Here is a 21,368-nt window from a genome sequence, read left to right on the forward strand (position 1 = left end):
TAATAATAATAATAATAAAGCACCTCGCTTTGTGGATCGAGGGCTGCAAACAGTGGCAAGGTTCTACTTAAGCCAAGCTGGCTGAAGAGAAATTGATTCAGGAGCTGAGCACACTCACGTCTGCCTGGTTTTTAGGATGAAACACTGCTTATTTGTCAATTTTCTTCCTAATCCTAACTGCAACAGGCAGTTACAAGCCGTGGGACTCCATCTACTCACCCATCTGAATCCTCTCCCCCCCTCCCTTTCTTTTTTGATAGATGCCACACCAAGTTTGACATTTGAGTATCATTACACCCCACAGAAAAGGATTTTCTCACAGAGATAAATTTTTCCTCTCCATCTGTGCACTGGAAATGACACAAAACGCCCTTTTCCTGTTCTCTGAGAAAATTTTCCCTGCTACCAGCACTTGTAAGAGACGAGGAAGGTGAAGTCACCGATGCGAGCAGCGAGCGGTGAGAAGCGAGCAGTGCTTGCGAGGCTTTTCCTCGGCTTTCCCCTGTAGCAGCAAACTCCCCACTATTTATTTTTAGCAGTAACTCGGTGCTGTGTGTGAAGTGTTCCCAAAAACCCAGGCAGCTGCAGTGCTGGTGCCCAGCAGTGCCCATGCCCCCAAGAAGGTGCTGGGGAGCCCAGGGGCAGCCGGCACGCAGGGCAGCCTCACGTGGGGCAGCCGAGTGTTTCTGGCTGTGGATGGCCATAATTTACCCAGATTTTTGTCTGCTGCTACTCTATAAAATACCTATGGAGTCAGCCCAGCGCTGGGCTGGCGGGCTGCTGCTGATGTTCAAAAAACTTGCTCTTGTAAAGCCAAAACGAAGCAGCTCAATACAAAGCTTCCATGCAGCAAGATAGGTCCGAATAATTTCGGGGTGGTTTGGCTTTTTAGCTTTCTAAAAACAGAAATTATCACTACAGTCGTGCCATTTGGCCTCCACATCCTGGTCACTGATGCTTCTCTGTCCAGCCTGCACGTTGCATTTGCAGTGTGTGTCCTCCTACAATTGTGTTTGAAAAATGCCTCTAATTTCTAGCACTTTTTCCTGACAATTTCCATTAGCTATCCAACTGAAATGAGACAATGGGTGAAAAAGAAAATGCTGAAACTTTCAGCGAGCTTGATCTCTTTGAACACTGAGCATCCAAAGATGGTTTTCTTAAAACTCTTGCAGTCACTTTTAGCACGGATACATAGCACCAAAATTAGGAGCCTGGGACAATCTCACTAAGCACTTACCTGCAGCTTTAAACCCCTAAATCCTTTGAAAGCCTGGGCTCTAGGCCCAGTGCTGCAAGGAGCTCTCTGTGGAAAGGCTCCTTCCCTGCCCCGAGCTGACTGTCAGACAGGTCTTTTGCAGCTCAGGCTTTCAAAATAGCCTGGGGCAGTAAGGAAAAAGTAATTTAATAACCAGCAGGTAGGAGGTGATTGATTCTGGAGACCTTACGGAGGTGGAATTGTTATTTGTAAACAGCTGGAAAGGAAAAGCGATGGCTCGGGGTGTGCTTTCTGCTCCACCTTGGGCCAGTTTCTTCTCTGAGAGTTTTGTGGGGTCACTTTTTGGTGAAAGAGAGGCCCCAGTTCGCTGTGGTATTTGCTCTGCCCCCTTTGGGCTTGTGTCTAAAGCCACACGTGATTAAAGTGCCCAAATTTTGTGGCTTTAGAGATGTAGGAATGTGGTACACGTAGAAAGTGCCTTATAATGCTGTGTTTTTTTCCAATGTTACTGTTATTTTATTTTATTTTATTATTTTTTTTTTCTTTTCACTAAAGATGCTTTTATCATGGCAGGGTCTTAGCTCTACCTCTTACATTTTTGTACAAAGTACTTGGTAATTGTCTTGGCAAAAATCCACTGACGGGCTTTGATTTTGCAAGCACGTTGTAGAAATGATCCTGTTGGGTTCACAACAGGTACAAAGGATTTGGCCATCAGGAGCTATTTTTAAAAATGAAGTCATAACTGTAATGTAAAAAAATAATAATAATAAAAAAAATGACCAAAAGCGTTTGCTGTCACTGCTGCCTGCATTTCGTAGCACACAAAGCTGTCCTTACACTGCAACAGGGATGTCTGCATCCCCAGCAAAGGTGGCACTGGAGCCTGCTGGTTTGGGTGTGCAGCTACCACCCACACCGTGCTGCCAGCACTTACACTGCTTTACCATCTTTGATTACTGTAGATTTTTTGCACGTTTCTTCTCTTTGTTCTTGTTATCGGCCACTTGCTTTAGATTATTATTTGTTTGCACCCCTAAATGGCTGGCCCACCCTTCATTTTGCTGCTTCCTTTGCACACACGTTTGTCACCGGCTGTCTCCCTCCGGGGCACACTCCCCAGGAGCGTTTCCAGCTGCCCCCACCCAACACCAGCCTTGGCTGGTGGGATTCACTGCAGCCCCCGAGGGCACGCAGCAGAGCAGCGCTCCCGTGCTGAGCTGCAGGGCACGAGCCCATGGGCAGTGCTTGGGGCCAGGGGGGTGAGGAGCTGGTGAGGGGAGAGCCTGGCTGCTGGCCCCATCCTCATCCTCATCCCCATCCCATTTCTGGGGACGGGCCCCAGATCCGTCCCCTTCCCTAGTCTCATCCCCATCCCCATCCCATTCCATATCCCCATCCCCATCCCATCTCCATCCCAGACCCCCATCCCATATCCCCATCCCATATCCCCACCCCATATCCCCACCCCATCCCATCTCCATCCCATATCCCCATCCCATATCCCCATCTCCATCCCATATCCCCACCCCATCCCATCTCCATCCCATATCCCCATCCCCATCCCATATCCCCATCCCATCCCCATACCGTATCCCATCCCCATCCCATCCTATATCCCATATCCCCACCCCATATCCCCATCCTATCCGCATCCCATATCCCACCCCACTCCATATCCTGTATCCCCATCCCATATCCCATCCTATATCCTCATCCCCATCCCACCCCATATCACATCCCATATCCCAATCCCCACATCCCCATCCCATATCCCATCCCCATATCCCCCCCATATCCCCCCACATATCCCCACCCCGTATCCTATAACCCCACCCCATATCCCCATCCCACCCCATATTCCCACCCCATCCCATATCCCCACCCCATCCCCATCCCATCCCGTATCCCATATCCCCACCCCATATCCCCATCCCATATCCCCATCCTATCCCATCCCCATCCCATATCCCCATCCGATATCCCATCCCATATCCCCATCCCATCTCATATCCCCATCTCCATCACATCCCCAACCTGTATCCCATCCCCATCCCATCCCCATCCCACCCCATATCCCACCCCATTCCATATCCCGTATCCTCTTCCCATATCCCACCCCATATCTCCATCCTGTATCCCCATCCTGTATCCTCATCCCATACCCCATATCCCACCCCATACCCCATACCCCATACCCCATACCCCATATCCCATCCCCATCCCCTCCCCATCCCATATCCCCATCCCTATCCCCATCCCATATCCCACCCCATACCCCATATCTCCATCCTGTATCCCCATCCTGTATCCTCATCCCATACCCCATATCCCACCCCATACCCCATACCCCATACCCCATATCCCATCCCCATCCCCTCCCCATCCCATATCCCCATCCCTATCCCCATCCCATATCCCACCCCATACCCCACATCCCCACCCCATACCCCGTACCCCATATCCCATCCCATATCCCCATCCCATCCCATATCCCATATCCCCACCCCACATCCCCATCCCATATCCCCATCCTATCCCATCCCCATCCCATCCCCATCCCACCCCATATCCCACCCCATTCCATATCCCGTATTCCCTTCCCATATCCCACCCCATATCTCCATCCTGTATCCCCATCCTGTATCCTCATCCCATACCCCATATCCCACCCCATATCCCATCCCATATCCCATCCCATTCCATATCCCGTATCCCCATCCCATCTCCCACCCCATATCTCTATCCCCATCCCATATCCCCATCCCATATCCTATAACCTCACCCCATATCCCCATCCCACCCCATATCCCCACCCCATCCCATATCCCATATCCCCACCCCATATCCCCACCCCATATCCCATATCCCCATCCCATATCCCATTCCCATATCCCCCCCATATCCCCTTGCCATATCCCCATCCCATATCCTATAACATCACCCCATATCCCCATCCCATATCCCTATCCCATATCTGCATCCCCATCCCATCCCATATCCCATCCCATTCCATATCCCGTATCCCCATCCCATCTCCCACCCCATATCTCTATCCCCATCCCATATCCCCATCCCATACCCCATATCCCACCCCATACCCCCTCCCCACCCCATACCCCCCCCCCTCCCGCCCCGCCCCTCCGCGCGTTGCCTCCTCCCCCCCCAGCAGCCGCCCCCCGCGGCGGCCCCGCCCCTCCCACCCCATCCCGGCGCGGGCGCGGCGCGGGGCCGGGGCCGTGCGGCGGCGGCGGCTGCCGGGGTTGGGGGCTTAGGGTTGGGTTGGGGGGGGGGTGGGGGGGGTTGCGGGCTCTCCGTGCCCGGCACCCCACGACCCCGCGACCATGGCCGGGGCCATCATCGAGAACATGAGCACCAAGAAGCTCTGCATCGTCGGCGGCGTGCTGCTGGTCTTCCAGGTCATCGCCTTCCTCGTGGGGGGGCTCATCGGTGAGTCCGGACCCCCCCAACCCCACCCCAAACCCCTCGGTGCTCTCGGTCCCTTTGTGCTCGCTGCTCCCCCCCCCCCCCCCCCCTCGCCGCCCAGCCCGGCCAGGAGGGGCAGAGAAAAGTTTTTTTGTGTGTTTTTTTTGTTTTTTTTGGCACGGGAGGCGCTCAGCATGGCGACCGGGCCGCGGGGAGCTCGGCTGGCTTTTGGGAGCCCCCCCCCCCCCCCCCCCCCGGAGCCTTCCCCCTGCTCCCCCTCCTCGCTTTGCAGCCGCAGGAGGAGGAGGAAGAGGGAGGAACAAACCCCCCCCCCACGCCACCACCACCTCCGTTTGCACGGAGGACGAAGCCCCCTCCCTGCTCCCAGACGGAAAAAAAAAAGATTAATCAGTGCAATAAATTAATAAAAGCCGGGGAAGGGGGGGGGGGGGGGGCCATGCCGCTCGGGGCGCTCCCATTGTCTGGGCTGCGCCGGGGCCGCCCCCCCCCCTGTTTCCACCCCCTTCCCTTCCCCTCCACCCCTTTCCCCTCCGCTTTTGTCCGGCTTCGCCCCGGGGGCGCTGCTCGGGGCCCCGGGGGCTGGGGCTGGGGTTGGGGGGGGGCCAAAAATCGGGGCCGTGCAGCCGGGAGCTGCCCCGGGGGTCCCGCGCCCCCCGCCGGGCTCCCCTGCCCTGCCCCGGGGGGTGCTGAGCCCGGGGGTCCCGGGTGCTGGCCCCATGTCCCCCCCCCTGCCCCTTATCCAGGCGGTGGGGCCGCCTCGCACCCAAAATCCCCGAAACTTGAGTTGCCCTCCTTCCCCTGCCTCTCCTCCCCGCCTCCATCCCCAAGGCGTCTGCGGCCGGCTTTGGGCTAAAACCCAGCGTTTTCTGGTCTTGCGGGCCTGACCCCGTGCTGAATACCAGCGGGACTGGGTTTTTTATTTATTTTTTTTTTCATTCCCTTCCTTTCCGAAGGAGCTGGTTCGGGCGCACGTTGCCGAGCTCCGTGCTGATTCACTAGATAAATTCCTTGGCCTGTGCAGAGGAGCCATGCTCAGTGCTCCTTCATCTTAGGGCACTGCTAGAAAAACCCCTTAAAGTTCATAAAACGCTAGCTGCACGTACAAAAGGAGCACGCTGATTAGCAAGCCCCGTTGCTGTTTTCGTGCGGGGGCAGGCGTGATAAGCCTGGTGTTTGCGGGGTCCGAGCAGCCCTCTTGTTCATTCCTCTGTCCCTACAAACCCCAGCGCTGCCTCCTGTTAGTTTGTTCTCCCACCGGGTGCCTTTCCTGCTCTGAGAGCCTCGGGGCTGCACAACCCAAACCCAGGGCGGCTCCACGTGGGTTGGGTAAGGGCATCTTCCCCCCGGCAGCCAGCCCCAGGGGGCTGTTAGGGGCAGGCTTCCTTTAATTGCTGCAAAACCCCACTGCGAGGCTTTCAAAATGCTCTTCCCCTCCTGCCCTAGGGGCTCGCGTGGCTCCTACCGCGGTGACTCTTGCCCCTGAACCTCTGGAAGCCTTCCTGCGAGCTGCTGGGCTCCCTGGTGCAATTTTTGGGGAGCAATCATGGCCTGTGCCTCGCTCCCCGGGTCCCCAGCCCTGGGTGCTGCAGGCTGGTGGCCGGCACCGTGTCCCCGGGGCCACCGCAGGGTGCCCAGCTCCAGCCCCAGCCCCGTGCCCCTTCCCAAGAGGAGCCCAGCAAGAGACGTGTCGGTGGTAAATGTCCTCCTGCAGCGTCCCCGCGGGCACTGCTGGTGCTCCTGGTGGAGCACGCGGTGGGATGCGAGCCGAGGGGTCACTGAAATAGTCCTGGGCTGGTTTGATCCAGCGCACCGCACGGGCACCGAGAATCTGGTTATTTTAGTTTATCCAGGTCTAGACGAACCAAAATATGTACACAACCGGGACGCAGCTACAAAGCGAAGCCAGCCGCTCCTTTAGCAGCCGGTTAGGTCATGTTTCAAAACAATGACTAAGTGCTCTATTTTAACAGATTATTTTGCCAGTTGGAAATACACAAATGCAGCACGTTGGTACCTGATAGGGCAGCAAGGCTTCATTATCCTGAAATCATGTTTTCTGCCTGTGGTAGCTCTCAATCTAGTTCCTGAACAGCGACCTGTGTTAATGCCTGAGCTTTAATCAGGCTTGCAGACTTCCATCAGCTCTCTCGTTCAGATATAAGACTTTTATCAGCACTCCCTGGGATTTTTGCTTGAAGTGCCTGTTGGCAGCATGTGTGGGATGTACGCGTACAGGAGTCATCGCCTGGGGGTGAAGCTCCTGTGGCAGCCCAAGGGAGCTCGGCAAAGCTAAGGAGCGAGAAACCCCTCGCAGGGTCGTGTCTCTGAGCTGCTGCCCTGCTGCTGGGGGAGCTGTGGGCTCCAGGTAGCTGCACCTCTGTCCCAGAGCACCCAGCTCCCTGCCCTGCTGCGGCCCCTGCAAGGCTCTGCTCTGGGTCCGTGCTGTGCCCGCTGTTAGGCTGTATTGGCACGAGGTAATATGGGATCCATAAAAGCAGTCGCAATGAGGCCTCCTCCTTGCATTCCTGCTGTAAAGGACAGGGTGTTTGTATTACAGGAGGAAAGGATCAAACAGGGATGCTTCCTGCTATCAGTCGAGTGTTAATGGGTGAGAAACCAGGCTGGGTCTGCTTTGCATTCGGCATTCCCGCAGCTCGTGGAGGGCTGGGGCTCGATGTGAGGACAGGGCTTCTCCTGCTGAACCAGCAGCAGCACTGGTCGGTTCCTGCAGCTTCTGGAAGTTTTGAGTGGGACAAAGACAAGCGAGGACAGCCGTGTCCTGCCCCAGTGCCGGCCGGGTGCTGGAACCGGTCAGTGGCAGGCTGACCTCGATGCCTTTTGGCTGTGTTTAAACCAAAGCTCTGGATTACAAATCTTTGTCCTCTGTGTACCACGTGGGAGCTGCTTGCAGAGTCCTTGCATTCTGGAGTTCCTTTATGTGTGCCGTTTATTATTATTTTTTTTTTTTTTACTTAAAGATAAGAATACCACTGCTCAAATCTGGAGTTCATGGCCGTAGCAGGGAACTTTGTGTTGTTCTAAGCCTGCTGCAGGCTGCCATCCAGGTGCCTGCGGGCAGTGATTTACGTGTCCTGTCGGGCTGCGAGCTGCTGCCTGACCCCGTGAGAGCTGCATCAAGCACTGCACACCCTTGGACCCGATCTGACAGTCTGGGACATGGACCCACCTCTTCTCCCCGGGGATTCGGGCTGCCCCTTGTGTCCAGGAGAGGCCCCATAGGGATGGAGGGCTCGGGGTGAGCCCAGTCGCATGCACACCTAGGAGCTAGTAACCCCCCCTTGGACAACTTCTCACTACTTCTAGGACCACAGGGATGCCTCGTGAGGATTCAGATTACCCTGTTTTCCGTTCAAATGAGCTGGCTTTGGATGTAAGAGGACTTTTCTGTAGCCAAGCCAAAGAGCAGGCACACACACACACAGCAAAGTGCCGGCAGTCCCGTACCACCCGTGCATTTTACAAATTAACTGCTTGGAAAAGTGGAGGTGTCTGTTTTAGCGCATGAGTCCTCTGGGATGAGGGGGCTGCATTTGTGATCAAGCAGGTTCGCTGCCTCCTTGCCTTGGTTTAAGGTTGAAAAAAACTGGAATTGTTTTGACTGGAGCAAATAAAACTCCTGCTTGTGTGTCTCGCCCAGAGAGATAATGAGTCATGAGTATAAATGGCTGAGCAGCTATCAACAATCCCGGGTCATTATCTAAATGTCTGACTTGGCTCCTGAGCAGTGAGTTTCCAGGATTTCATTTCCTTTCCTGGGATTTCATTACCTCCCCGGGCCGGGTGGCTGTGGCGGAGCAGGGCCTGGTGCCGGCCCCTCCGGCTGCGCCGCGGGCACCGGTGCCAAGAGCGGCCCCTGCGCGGGCACATTCCTCCGGTGCTGCGGCCTTGGCAGCGGCTCTGGGAGCTGAGGAAAAAGCAGACGTGAAAGGTCACGTCTGTGCAGCTTGTGTCCGCCCGGTCCTTCTCGTTAAGAGCTGGAACTGCAGCTAAATGGGCAAACGTAGCCCAAATTGGCGGTTCTCAGGCAGAGACACGCGCTTGGGGCTTTGAGGAGCAGGCAGTAGGGGCTGTAAATCCTGTGAGTTTTTTGGTTTTTGTATTTTTTTACTTCATGCTTCTCACAGTTGCATCACCTCCGAGCTGCAGCTAATTCAGCGAGAGTTGCATCAGGGAGCTGCAGGCCTCCGGCTGATGCGAAGCGCGAAGGGCTCTTGCTCCACTCCTCCTCTTGTCACCACGCGGGCTGAATAGGCCCGGGAAGGGATTTAGCAGGAAGTCTTTTCTGCAGCACATAAAGCTGCCGGCCTTTGAAGTCTAGGCAGCTGTCTTCCACGCCTGCTCGGAGGCCCTTTGAAGGAGGGTGTGTGCCTGCACCCCAGTGCCAGCCCCTGTCTGCGAGGGGCTGAGGGGAACGCAGGGACCTCGCTGTGTCCCAGCACCCATGGACAGATGCTGCTGAGGCACTGCTGGGTGACACCGGGTCTCTGTGACTGTTTTGGGGCCGTTTCCATAGGGTTTACATCTTGCCCAGGCATAGCAAGAAATGTGTTTGGTCCTGGCTGAAATCTGACAAAGGATGGCTTGGAGGGAGATCCAAGGGCCTTCGTGGCAATTAGTACGTCAGTTCTACTGTACTTTTCTCGGTTGCTGCTGCTCTCTGAGAACTGACCCGCTGAAGAAGTCTCCAGCTTGCCTTGCTCTGAGAGGCTCTGCTCCTTCTTTCCACGGCCTCTTGCTGCAGGAGGATGCAGCAGTGGCATCCAAGAAGAAACCTCAGGCAGAGAGCTGTTGCGGTCATGCCGCATGGCGTTAACGAGCACAGGCAGTCCCAGCGGCCGCAGTAGGGCCGTTCTGCTGGCTCCAGTGCTTGTCCAGGGACCTCTGGGATCCAGCAGCTCGTCTCAGCTTGGGGCAGAAATCTCACAGCCAGGCTTCCTTCATCTGCTTGGGCAGGTTTGTTTCCGTGGCCTGAAACAAAGCAGAGCAAGAAGCTCAAAGTGCTGGCAAACCTACTGGAGAAGACAGCTAGCCATGCTGGGCTGCGGTGCTGTGACCGTGGATAGAAGCAGTGCCCCTCTTGCAAAAACCCATTCCCTCTTTACTGGGAATGAGACTACTTCTCCAGTTTTAAGCCCAGTTTGTGCTTTGTTCGAAAGAAGTGTAGTTACAGGTTCAGCAACAGCAGAATAAAAGGCGATGAACACCATGGGATGCCTTCTCTGCTTCTAGCTCCAAAGCTCGGAGGGTGAGGCACCAGGAGCTGGCACCTCTGGGTGTCCGTGGCTCTGTTTCTGACTTGCCATGTGGCTGTGGGCCTCGTGGTAAACCTCTGCCGCGCTCTGTGCTGTGTCTGATGAGGCCCCAGCAGGGCTGGAGTCCCGCTATCTTTGTAGAAAATCACTCGCAGGGTTTTGATAAATCCTGGGGCTTGAAAGGACTTTGATCTTAAAGTCTGGAGTCCAATAATACAAAAAAGAAAGACATTTCACGAGGGGAATGGGCTTCTACTAGGTAGGGTTTGTTTGTTTTGAAAATAAATTAGATTATTTTAAGAGGATGGTAATTCTGTATGTAAAAGCTGCTGTTGGTCTTCAGAAAAAAGACATGTAGGCTTGTAAAACAGTAACTAGCAATTAAAAAATAGGAATTTAAAGTTTGCATTAGTGATCACTGTCACTAGCATTAAACTGGTAGCAGCAAGGTTGGCAAAGAGAAGAAGAAGAAAAGAAGACTTTTATGCTGCAGTAAACATACATAAGTATATATAACATGATTCAGGTTCTCACCGCTCCAGCTGGAAAACCTCAGTCCGGGGGATGATAAATTAGCTTGTTTATTCCTACCCTGCTGTTGGTTAGTGTAATGAAGCAGAAGTCCATTGTGTGTGCTCATTGGGTAGTGATGGCTCTGCGCAGAAGGGGGTAATTGAGTAGAAAAGCAGAATGCTCCTGGTGCATGGGAGAAGTTAACACCACATGAGGTCAGTAGGATTCAAGCTTTAATCAATGTGGACACAATGCAATTGAGATTTTGTAAAGGGCTTGTTTATAGTGCGAGAGCAAGGGTCAGTAGTTAATTTGAAATGCTGTAGGTGCTCGAGAGGAGAAGGTACAAAATATATATCATAGAGGTGAGTGCACGTGGGGGAGAGGAGTGGATGTTGCTCTTGCGAGTGGGCTGAACGCCTTGTTTGCATGAATGAGGAGGAGGAATTTGAGAGTTTATTGCAGGAACTTTTAAAAGATCCACTTAATTTACTGAAACTAGTAATTTGAGTGATGGTGACTCAGAAAAATAGTCATATGTAATACTGTAAAGTTCACAAAGCCTCGAGCTCTTTTATCTCATAGTAAATCTGTTTAAATTTTTTCTACTTATAGAGCTAAGCTAAGTCCAAATACAGGTGTTTTTCCTCTCTGAGGACTGGTTCCTGAGGTAAGCCCACTTACAGTCAGTATCTTATTTTCTGCTTTTCATCCCAGAAGAGAGCAGGGCAGGTGGCTGCTCACACACACGGTGGAGGAGGTGGATTGCTGCGGGGACGGGACGGGCTGGCCAGAGCCCAGCAGAAGAATCCCGTTGCCAAGCTGGAGAGGTTACGTGGTTACTGTCCTAACCCCTGTCACAGTTTGAGCTGGGGCTTTGAGAACTAAACAAAAAACGAGTTCTGCAGCACATCAGTGCTGTTTGTTGACATCAGCTGTGATGTTCCTGATCCCAAGAGCAGACAAATGGCTCGTTTGTATTCCCCCATCGTGCCCAAGGCGTGCCCTCATTCTGCTGCTCTGAGCTCTGACAAGGAGCCTGCGGGCTGTAGGACTGCCAGAGGTGTGGTGCTGCTTCAGGCTTTTTCCAGCCTTCGCTTGGGCCACGAATGGAGCTGGAGTTTGGAGAGTTTTCTGTTTCATTTGCCCGTCCCGCGTGCCAGCACCAGCCAGCCTGAGAGAGACAGGGCCAAGTTTGGCTTGTGGAACAAAGGTGTGAAGGGGTGTTCATGAAAAAGTGACGTCCATTTGGAGAAAGGGCTTCATTTTCTTCTGTCTCTCTTAAAGACCTGATGGCTTTAACGTTCCCTCTCGGAAATCTGAAGGAGAAATGTCACATTTCCACGCTCGACAGCTCCTTAAGGGTTCCTTGCCACTAAAAGCCCCCCTCTGCTGCTGTGTGCTCTCAGCCAGGGCTGAGCACCGAGCTGCCACCACTGCAGCTGCTCCCCACCATCCCCAAATACCTGCGTTGTACGTTGTAATGTGCCGGCAAGGAAGCACAGTTCTGTAACACACAGCGTTGGGTATTGTTTAAAAATGTACGCTAGCAGAATTGAAGATTTTGTTGTTAACTAATTGTGCTTGTGTTGGCCGGGGAGCGGACGTTTGCTTGCCTTTTTAAGCAGCCGAGCTGGGAGGGTTAAGTCTGAAGTTCAGACTTTTGCCAAAAACAATCCCAAACTCGCTCTGTTTGTTTCATTTAATTGGCCGCAGTGCTCCGCTCATCTCAAACTGAATTAAAACTTTCCGTTCTGAGATTTCCGACAGCCGGATCTGGGAGGGTGGTGGTGACCGAGATCCACCCCTGGGGCTCAGGAGCTCAGGGCACCTGTGCAGGACACGCCGGGGGCCCACGGGTCCCTGTCCCTTCAGGGACATCGCTGCTGCCCCATTCCCGGGGTGTTTGGGACGGGGTGCCCCGTTCCTCCAGCCAGCACTGCAGTACTTCTCCCAGGAACACGGGGGTGGGAGCAGTGCTGGCGAGCCCGGAGGTGCCCCAGCTGTGCAATGAGTCGTTCTCGCTGTTTGCCTCAGCTCTCACGCTGTTTAGTCTATGGGAAGTGAAAGAATTTTGATTCCAGTTGAGATGGAGGAGGAAAACCCTCGGTGTCTGGCAGTCAGAATGGTGAGCAGTGCTGAGAAAACAAATCCTCAAGTCCTTTTCTGAATCAGCTCCTAGGATCTCGGACTTCTCTGACCGCTGCTGTCTGCAGATACAAAGCATGCTGAGATGTTTCCTGCAGCTTCTCTTCTTTGGATTTGTTCTGTAACCTTGATGCCTTTTACCTTTCAGTCAAATCGCAGCTCCTGATTCACGTGAGGCTGAGTAGTTCTGGATCATTCAGAGCTGAAACCAATTCCACTGCTGATTTCCACCTGCCCCCTCCAGTCCAGCATTACTTATCTCTGTTCCTTAGCTTGTTCCTTTAACTGCTGCCCTTTCCTCTGGGCACAGCTTGAGAAATTTCATACGCTCGAGCCCGCATATGCATGGTACGTAATAGAAAAGAGAGAAAAGCCTCGCTGGAAATTGTGAGCACTTCTTCAGTCATGAAGCAGCGGTGTGGCTGGCTCATCAGACGCCCTCCTGGGACATAGCAGGGGCTGGCCCCGGTGCTGGGTGCTCGGTGGTGCCCTTGGGGTGCCCGTGGCGAGCGAGGGGTCTGGGTGGGCTGCGGCAGGAGGAGGGGAAGGCGGCTGCCTGCTGCCCTGCCAGCAGCACGGGCAGGCTGTCCCAGCTGGCTGCGGCAGCCTTTAGGACAAAGGTGTTGGTAACATGCGTGCAAACAAGCTTCAAAGCCGGGAAATGCTATTCACTGCCCAAACTAGCATGAAAAGCAGAGAGCTACAAAAGGCAGGCTGCTCCGAGCTGCTGGCTGCGTTTTCATGTACGTGCTCGCCCGGGTGTTTGGGGAGGATTGGGTGAGGATGCCTCTCTGCCGGGCTGAGGAGGGTTTGGTGGGGACAGTCCTGCCTGCGCCCCGCGGGCATGTGCATGCTGGCTCCATGGAGATCCGTGCCTCTGCCCTGAAAGCCTCTGCAGCCAGTAATTGTGTCTGTGAGCTCGTCCCCCGAAGCTTTTTCTCTTGAGCATTGGGAAGGCATCCACGGGCAGCACGGCTCCTCCGAGCTGTGCCAAAAGCCCCGTCCTCGCCTGCTCCTGCAGCACACCCCAGCGCTCCCTGCCGCGTTACTGCTCCTCCGAGCGAGCAGGTTGGGGACAGGGGCTGAGGCTCCTCCACTCCCTTATGCAAAAGCTGCTATTTAATTATTTACAGGCAGATATATATCGCCGAATGCGTAAAACTGAACCCTCTAGCAGCCCACAGCCAGAATGGTTGAAAGCAGCCTGCTTGGCACCAGCGTGTAGCTGAAATCCCTTGATGCTAGCTTTGTTTTGCATAGCACTTTGTAATGCTGTTAGTTGACTTGGCTGCAGCTTCACAAAGCATTTTTTTTCCACTTGGTTCAACACTCGCTCGAATTTAATGGGAACGGGGCCAAACAAGTAATGCAAGCCAAGTGCCGACGTTTGTTTGGTGTGCAGTTCCTGACAAGGAATATATATAGCGATTGTCTCCTGCTCCTCCGAGCTGTAGCTTTGGCAGAGGGGCTGTGGGTGTCAGCACGCCAAGGCTTTAAAATCATAATCAGTCAGCGATGAAAACGTGTATTTATGGCTGTAATGAGCTGCATCAAAGCAGGAACCGCGAGCCTTCCCTGCAGGAGGAACAACGGCTCCTAATTCAGGGATGCCTACTTCTGCATCACACAAAGATCTTACAGGGTTTCAAAAGCTCTGAGAGCGCCCAGCCTGCTCGCTTGCCTTATTTCTCACCAGTATTCCTCACAGGCACGTGGGGCTGCAGTTTTAGCCGCTGTCACCAGGCTCTGCATCGAGAAACGACGTAAGAACGTGGCAGCGTGAGTCGCATGTTTAATGTGCCCGTGGTACATCGTGGGAGCATCCTGTAACTGTTTTTTTTTGAATGCTCGATATTTTTTTCTGCTTCTTTCTGGCATATCAAGCTCTTTTTTGGAGCTGCCTTAACCTACCAGCTCTCGGTGGCTCCCAGGGGACCACAGGGCCTTCAAAATGCTCTGAAAGTGCTGCGGATCCGTGATGCGCCTGGGCTGGGGGTTATTCTGTTATCCTACATGCTCCCTCTTTCAGTTCACGGGATAGGAACGTTTCAGTGCTTCTCATCTGCATTAGAGCGTTTTAACATTATTAAATTTGTCCTAAACTTTTTAATTGCACGCTGTTTTCATTAAAAAAAAAAAAAGGTGGGGGGTTGTTTTCCTTAATAACTGTCATTCCACAAGAAAGTGGCATTACATAACTTTAATTTTTCCAAATTCCTGTGAAAACAGAAGTAAATAAAACTTTAATAGCTTATAAAGAAAGAGTTAACCTTTTCCTTCTGCTTTCCTAAACCTGTGAAGCTGGAAGAAATTAATTAAAGCACATCCAGCGGTACTTACAGATTGCACTTCAGAAATCAGACAGTTCTGGTTTAATCACGGCAAAACATACCGGGTGTTTCAAAAGTACTGAGCTGGCTGTTGTGCAGAACAGTGCTCCTTTTTGTGACAGAAAGGGAGCAGGTCCATAAGGGACAGGAGAATTGTCACCCAGCTTCTTTCTGCCCCTCGGCTCCCTGACCCGTGGGCACCCCCAGGTCACACCGGCTCCGTTAGAGCTCCCAGTCCCCGATGTGTGCAGGTAGCATTAAAATATTCATGTCCCTAATGATGGCAGAAATGAGGCAGAGCTGCTTTCACCAGAGGGCTTTGCAGGGCAGAACTGTGAGATAAATACTTCTGAGTTTAAAAGCTGCTTCTTTCTCTTAGAGAGATTTGCATGTTGCATCCCCAGTTCTGCTTCAGTGTTTCTGACTGTTCCCTCATGGATGTAAAGCCAGGGCAGGACAATCCCCAATAGTTTTAATTAGCTGATCTGGGATGTTTTACATCCCTGCTATAATGCCAACGGGTGTCTCGTGCCCATGCATTCAGCTTGGTTCTCTTATCACTCCTTGACTCGGTAAAGAAAAATGCAGCATTATTCAGTTTGTTGGTGCTGGGAGCTGTTTGCTTCCTTGGCGTTCTGCAGCAGACATTATCCTAGGACTGTCACCCTTCCAGGAAGAGCTTTGATTCAGCAGGGAGCAAAGCCTTCCTGCTGGGGAGTTGTTTGGCTACGTGTGGTTCAGATCACTGCAGTCTGGGATGAGGTTTCGGATGGGTTCATGTCTGGGTTTGTGATACGGCGATGGGCTTTGCATAGGGGTTGGCTTGAGTGAGCCAGCTGGAAGGGTGCGTGCCCAGAGAGAGGTGCCAGTAACTTCCAGTCTGCTGCTGGTGTAACTGAGGAGTCGGAGCCTGCGCCGGCGGGTTCCTGCTGCTTCAGCTAATTCTCATTTGATCCCACTACAAAGTCAGTAATACAGCTGTAGACGTAATAAACTTAATTACTTAACTATGGGATCGTGGAGCTGTGAAGGAGCATCATTTGATGCATTTGTTTTGAATTGCCTTCAAATAGCTGAATGGGGAGCTGAGTACTTTGGTGGGGAACCCACTACGTGCAACATCTAAAGATTCGAAAAATGTGGTTTTCTCTTTCATTTACAGCTCCCAGCCCCACGACAGCTGTCCCTTACATGTCAGTGAAGTGCATTGATGTAAGAAAAAACCACCACAAAACCAAGTGGCTGATGCCCTGGGGACCCAACCACTGTGAGAAGCTCAAAGACTTCGACGAAGCAGTGAGCAGGCAGATCGAGGCCAACGACATCGTGTTTGCCGTGCACATCCCTCTCCCCAGCAAGGAGATGAGCCCCTGGTTCCAGTTCATGCTTTTCATCATGCAGCTGGACATCGCCTTCAAGATGGACAACGACCTCAGTAAGTCGCTCTGCCCTTTATCACATGCTGGCTGTGGGCTGTTTTTTTCCCCAGTGTCTGTTTTCATCCACCTGCTTTTATCCAGCACCACATGCTACCTGGTGACGTGCCCGCACGCAGTGAGGCGATGCAGCAACCTGCCCCAAGGCTGGGGGTGAGGAACGAGGCATTGCAACGTGGGCGTCTCCAGGGAAAGCTGCTTGCGCTGCGTTAGCGGGCGGCTAAGCAAATGGTGAACAGGTTCCGTGCTAAAGTACGCGGAATATCAGGACCTGCACTGGCCTAAATCCAGCAGGTTGCTTTCACAGCATGCGCTCCTGGGTTTCAGAAAGCTTTCCAAAGTATCTCAAGTTGCTGAGCACGCAGCAATGATTTGCAGTAGGTAATACTACGGAACTCTTAAAAGCTGAAAGGGACCTGTCCCACTTCTGAGCATCAACATCCTGCTCCTTGCACAGGCTCTGCACACGTGCAGCTGCTTGGTGAGTTGAATCCTGCATTCTCCGTGGGGTAAGTTTGCCTCTGGCTGGAGGAGTTTGGCCTCCGAGGAGGTGCTGGAGGCACTGCGGTGACCTGCTGGAGGCGGTGGCAGTGGGGACACCCCTGCAGAGGCTGCTCGCCTGCTGCTGTGCCACGTTGCTGGACTCTAGTTCCCCTGCCTCAGTCTGCATGGAGGTGGTGTGGTGAAAAGCAGTTTCAGGACATAATTTTAAATGTTTTTTGTATCTCTGACCCAAAACTCCTTTGTACAGATACTTCAATTGGGTGGTTGTTTCCCAGTGCCATAGATTTTAAGCCATGGTGTCTTGCTCCATGTTCACCAAGCACTTTTGTATGGTCAGTTTCTAAACTGTGAGCTGAAGTAGTCAGTAAATGAAATCATCCATCCACACGCTTACACGAGGCTTTGCCATAATTACGATTTTAATTTCTTCTGCAATTTGAGTTTGCTCACTGGCAAACTGCAGTAGCTGCACTGCCTTCCATCACATGCTGAGGTACGGGCTTGCTTGGGTCTGATAAGTGCAGATGGAAAACACTTCTTGGCCTTGAAAGGACAGAGTTCAAATTAAACATCAGAACTGTGCAGGTACAGGAACCGTGGAAGAAGCTGTCTTACTGGGGTTCAACCTCAGTACCTGAAGAAGATGAAATACGCAAAAACCCCTACAAAAGCCTGCGAGATGAAGTCAGGAGCAGCAAGGGCAGGCTGCTCTGCCCCTTGCTGAAAGAACAACTGTAGGCGTGTTTGCACATTGTGAAGTGTTTTGGAAAATCCCTCTCTCTAACAGCCATAACCTAACAACAAATAAACAATTTACTTCTCAAACTGGTCCAACCCGGGGCTTTGGCAGCTCTCTGCCTGCTGCCGTCTGCCTCTTCGCGGGCCTGGCTCGAGTGCCCGCGGGGAGCAAAGCGTCTGCGGCTCCCTCACCGCCCTGCCTGGTCAAAGGGGCCTGCTCCTCCCCAGCTGTGTGCTGTGTCGTCATCGAGGGAAGCTAAAAACGAGGTCTTCTAAAGCTTGCGTGCATGTTCTTAACCCTGTAATTATCTAACATATGGAGAGCGGCTCTGTAACTTCACCAAGGCCTCGGCTCCTTGGCTCCACCAGGCCGCTGCGCCTGGAAAGGCTCTTGGGGTGCCAGACTGCAACTCAAATTTTCTTTGAGATGAAAAAAAAAAACGGAAAACTCATCTTTTGCCACCCTCTGGTTAATAAAAGCAAGGGCTGGGGGATGAGCTGGACCAGCTTTGCAGTCTGGGGGGCTTGGTTTCTGCTCGTGGCTGCAGGTGTTCCTGGCTTGTCAGAAGTGTTGGGAGCCATGGCATGCAATGCTTTGTTTTCAGTGAGCGTTTGGCACATCTTCAGGGTTTTCTTTCATTGACTGAGGAAAGCTTAAAAATGCTGTTTTCCTACACTTTATGCCAAGCTGAAGTCAGATGTAAATTAAGTGTGAAATCTAAGCAACCAGTGAATAACACACTTCTTGCTTGCTAAATTGTGTTGTAATAAATTAAAAAAAAAAGGTAGCAAGAAAGTTGTTAACCTAAAATAATTACGTATGCGTGTCTGTATCTTGCTGCTAACTCTGCGTTAGTTTTACGAGCTTCGTTTATCAGACAACTGGAATAATCTCCCAAAGCAGGTGAGGTCACCTTATTTCTTCTCTCAGAGCAGTGTTGGGAAGATGCCTCTGCCCATAGGGGACATCTGTGTGCTCTGTGCAACCCGGGAGCAGCTGGGGGAACCCAGGCTCCATCACCCACTGGGAAGGGATTTCCCTGCAGTGGGGTGTACTGGGGGGCACCCAAAACACCCTGCTGGGATCCTGCCCTTCAGAGGAGCTGCCCTGCTGCATTCAACTGCTTGGGACCTAGCTCAGCTGTTAAACAGCTGAATTTTATTTCCCTCATGTTTATGCCTCGTGCAGAGCTGCCAGCGACTCGGACTTAATCTCGCATCCAAGTTGTCTTTGTCCTTTCCCAATGCGCTGTGCATTCAGTCATTGAAAAGCAGACCCTCTCCAGAAGAGGGGGAGGAGGCAGAAAGAGAAACTAGACGTGCTGCCCCGCACCTCCATCACAAAAGCTGTGGCGGGGGGGTTCTGTGCTGCCCCCACAGGCAGAGGGGCTGTGGGTTAGGGTTAGGGTGAGCACAGAGCTGTGGGAGGGACAGGGTGTGGGGTGACACCGTGCCGGCTGCCAGCAGCTGGGGCTCAGCCACCAGCTCCCATACAGGCTGCTTGGAGTGTTTCTCTCTTACCCTGCAATTACATCTCATTCCCATCGTTGGAACCAGCAGGCATTTCCAGGGGAGGGATGGGGGACTGGAGGGTCCCTTGGGTCCCCTGTGCCTTCCCAGCACCGCAGTCCCCTGCCAGCGCTCCTCCTGCTTCACTCCGCTCCTTGCTGCTGCATGCCCTGGATGGGGTACCACAGGGACGCACCCTGGTGGGACCTGCTGTAAGCCTGGAGGGGTGTTATTTTTTTTATTACCGCTGTTTTTTGGCCTGGCACGCTGCCCCGGGCCCTGTGCATTTGGCAAGCAGTAGTGTTCTGAGCAGGGAACATCGGCCCTGCTCCCCGAGCTGTGCCGCAGCGTGGCCGTGTGTCTGTGCTGAGCTGTAGCTCCTGCACCTCCATCCCTCGCCGAGCAGGGCCCTGCCACAGGCACGCAGGCACCGCAGAGCTGCTGCCCTGCCCCGCTGTCACCTCGGGGAAAAATAAACATGAAATGGTTTAATAGCGGTTTGGCATCGATGAGTGAGCCATCCCTCAGGAGTACAGGGTACGGCGGCGCGGGGTATCAGATAATGCTGCCTTTATTTATCGGAGGGCGTAGCAGCACGGAGGGGCCCCTGCGAGTTTTCTCTTTAAAAAAACACGCTTTCCTCCCTTTTTCTAGCTAGTGAACTTAAAATATTAATGCGTGAGGGACTTCTTGCTGCTTTGCTGTTGGAAAGGAATGGCGTACAGCATGGCTGTGCTGCGTGCTCCTGTTCGGAGTCATGTCATTTGTGTCTCTTTGGAGGTTTTTGTAACTTCAGAGAGCCAGTGAAGCACAGAGGCATATTGTAAGTAATTCTGACACCTCTGTTTGCTAGCACACACTTCTTCCCAGATAGCCGTATTAGCATGCAGCTGGCACGGAGCCATCCCCGAAACAACTTCTCTATTTTTAGACTATTGTTGTGCGAGTGAAGATCCCCTGTGCGAATAACACACTGTAAAGTGAATCATGGAAAAGATCTTGGGCACTGAATAGTCAGCAGTAAAATACTAGGGAAAAAAGGGGTGGGGAGGGTGGAGGGGCTGAGAGCAGAGAGGCACCGAGCAGCCCTGCAGCCCTTCCTGCAGCTTCTGTAGCCCCGTGCCTGGGGTGTCACTGAGAAATCTGAGCTGGGAGCACCACCGAGATCATCTCTGACTGTGCTTGGTCATCCGTGGGACATGCAGTTAGCTAAACAAACTTGTCTTTTTTAATTATTTTTTTTTTTAATTAAGATAAACCTGTGACAGCAGCGAGATTGTCGCTCTGTACCGGAGCTGCTGGTATCAGGGGTAGTTACGCAGCCCTTATCTCCGAGGTCTGCATGGCCGGGTTTGCTGAGGCATTGCTCTGCCCCAGGCCTGGCCCGGACAGCTCCATCCCTCGGTGCTGGGTCAGACAGATTCCTATCTCTGGGTTTGTACCTTTTGTCGTCAGGAAATTCTGGAGAATCTTGTTCAGCGTGCATGGAGGAACTGAGTAATGACTTTCCCTCCAGTAGCATCTACCTGAGTGCAGGTAGATGCCAGCTTCTCCTCTTCCTTCCTCCCTTGTATTTTCCCTCTTCTGCTGTGGCTCAGCCTTGAGTAATTGCAGTACTCTGCTCCCTGTCCCTGCTCTTCTGAACTCAGCCTGCCTTTGCTGCTTCTTTATAGAAAGGAAATTAGGAAGCTGTTTGCTTATCTCTTGGCTTCAGCTGCTGCCATCGACCTGAGACCCCATTAGGATTTGGCTGCTCTAATGCTGCCTGGTCCCCAGACACCCGCGTTCCCCCGCAGGGCTGTGTCCCTCCTGCCACCAGCTGGCCACAGGCTGCTTCATCGGGGTCCCAGCGCTGGGGACAAGGAGCCTGAGCTGCCAGGAGAGTGCTCAGAGGGCACCGAGGTGTCCCACAGGGAGGCCATCCCCTCACAGCAATGAGAAAACCGTCTTTGTGCAGCTCGTGCGGGTGCTGCGTGACTTCCCCCCCGCTGCTGATTTTTATCTCTGGCAGCGCGCCGTTCCCAGGGCATGGCTGAGTGTCTGGGGAAAAAGAAAAAAAAAAAAAGAAAGAAGAAAGCAGAAGTAAAAACCAACTTGACTGTCAGTCTCCTGCCTCCTGCGCCTTCCTCCCATGCACTGTTTTGACAGTAAACAGCACAGCTCTGAAACACCTCGCCTTTATCTCAAAGCCGGGCCCGGCGGGGTGTCAGCTGCTGCCTGTCTGCGGGCAGGAGGCGGCACGGGGCTCTAC

The 21,368-nt window shown here is 53.0% G+C and overlaps 1 protein-coding gene across 1 annotated transcript in view; it reads left to right on the plus strand.

The window, feature by feature from the left end:
• Positions 1–4,535: 4,535 nt before the first annotated feature.
• The window catches only part of WLS (Wnt ligand secretion mediator), a 29,594-nt gene continuing 12,761 nt past the window's right edge, over positions 4,536–21,368 (plus strand). Inside the window, exons 1-2 of the mRNA XM_084291449.1 lie at positions 4,536–4,669; positions 16,093–16,365. Coding sequence (XP_084147575.1) covers positions 4,564–4,669; positions 16,093–16,365 — 379 coding nt within the window. The 5' untranslated portion in view covers positions 4,536–4,563. The remainder of the gene's footprint in view (positions 4,670–16,092; positions 16,366–21,368) is intronic.

This window comes from Netta rufina (assembly GCF_964035555.1).
Source record: "Netta rufina genome assembly, chromosome: 8".
In the NCBI taxonomy this organism is placed as follows: Eukaryota; Metazoa; Chordata; class Aves; order Anseriformes; family Anatidae; genus Netta; species Netta rufina.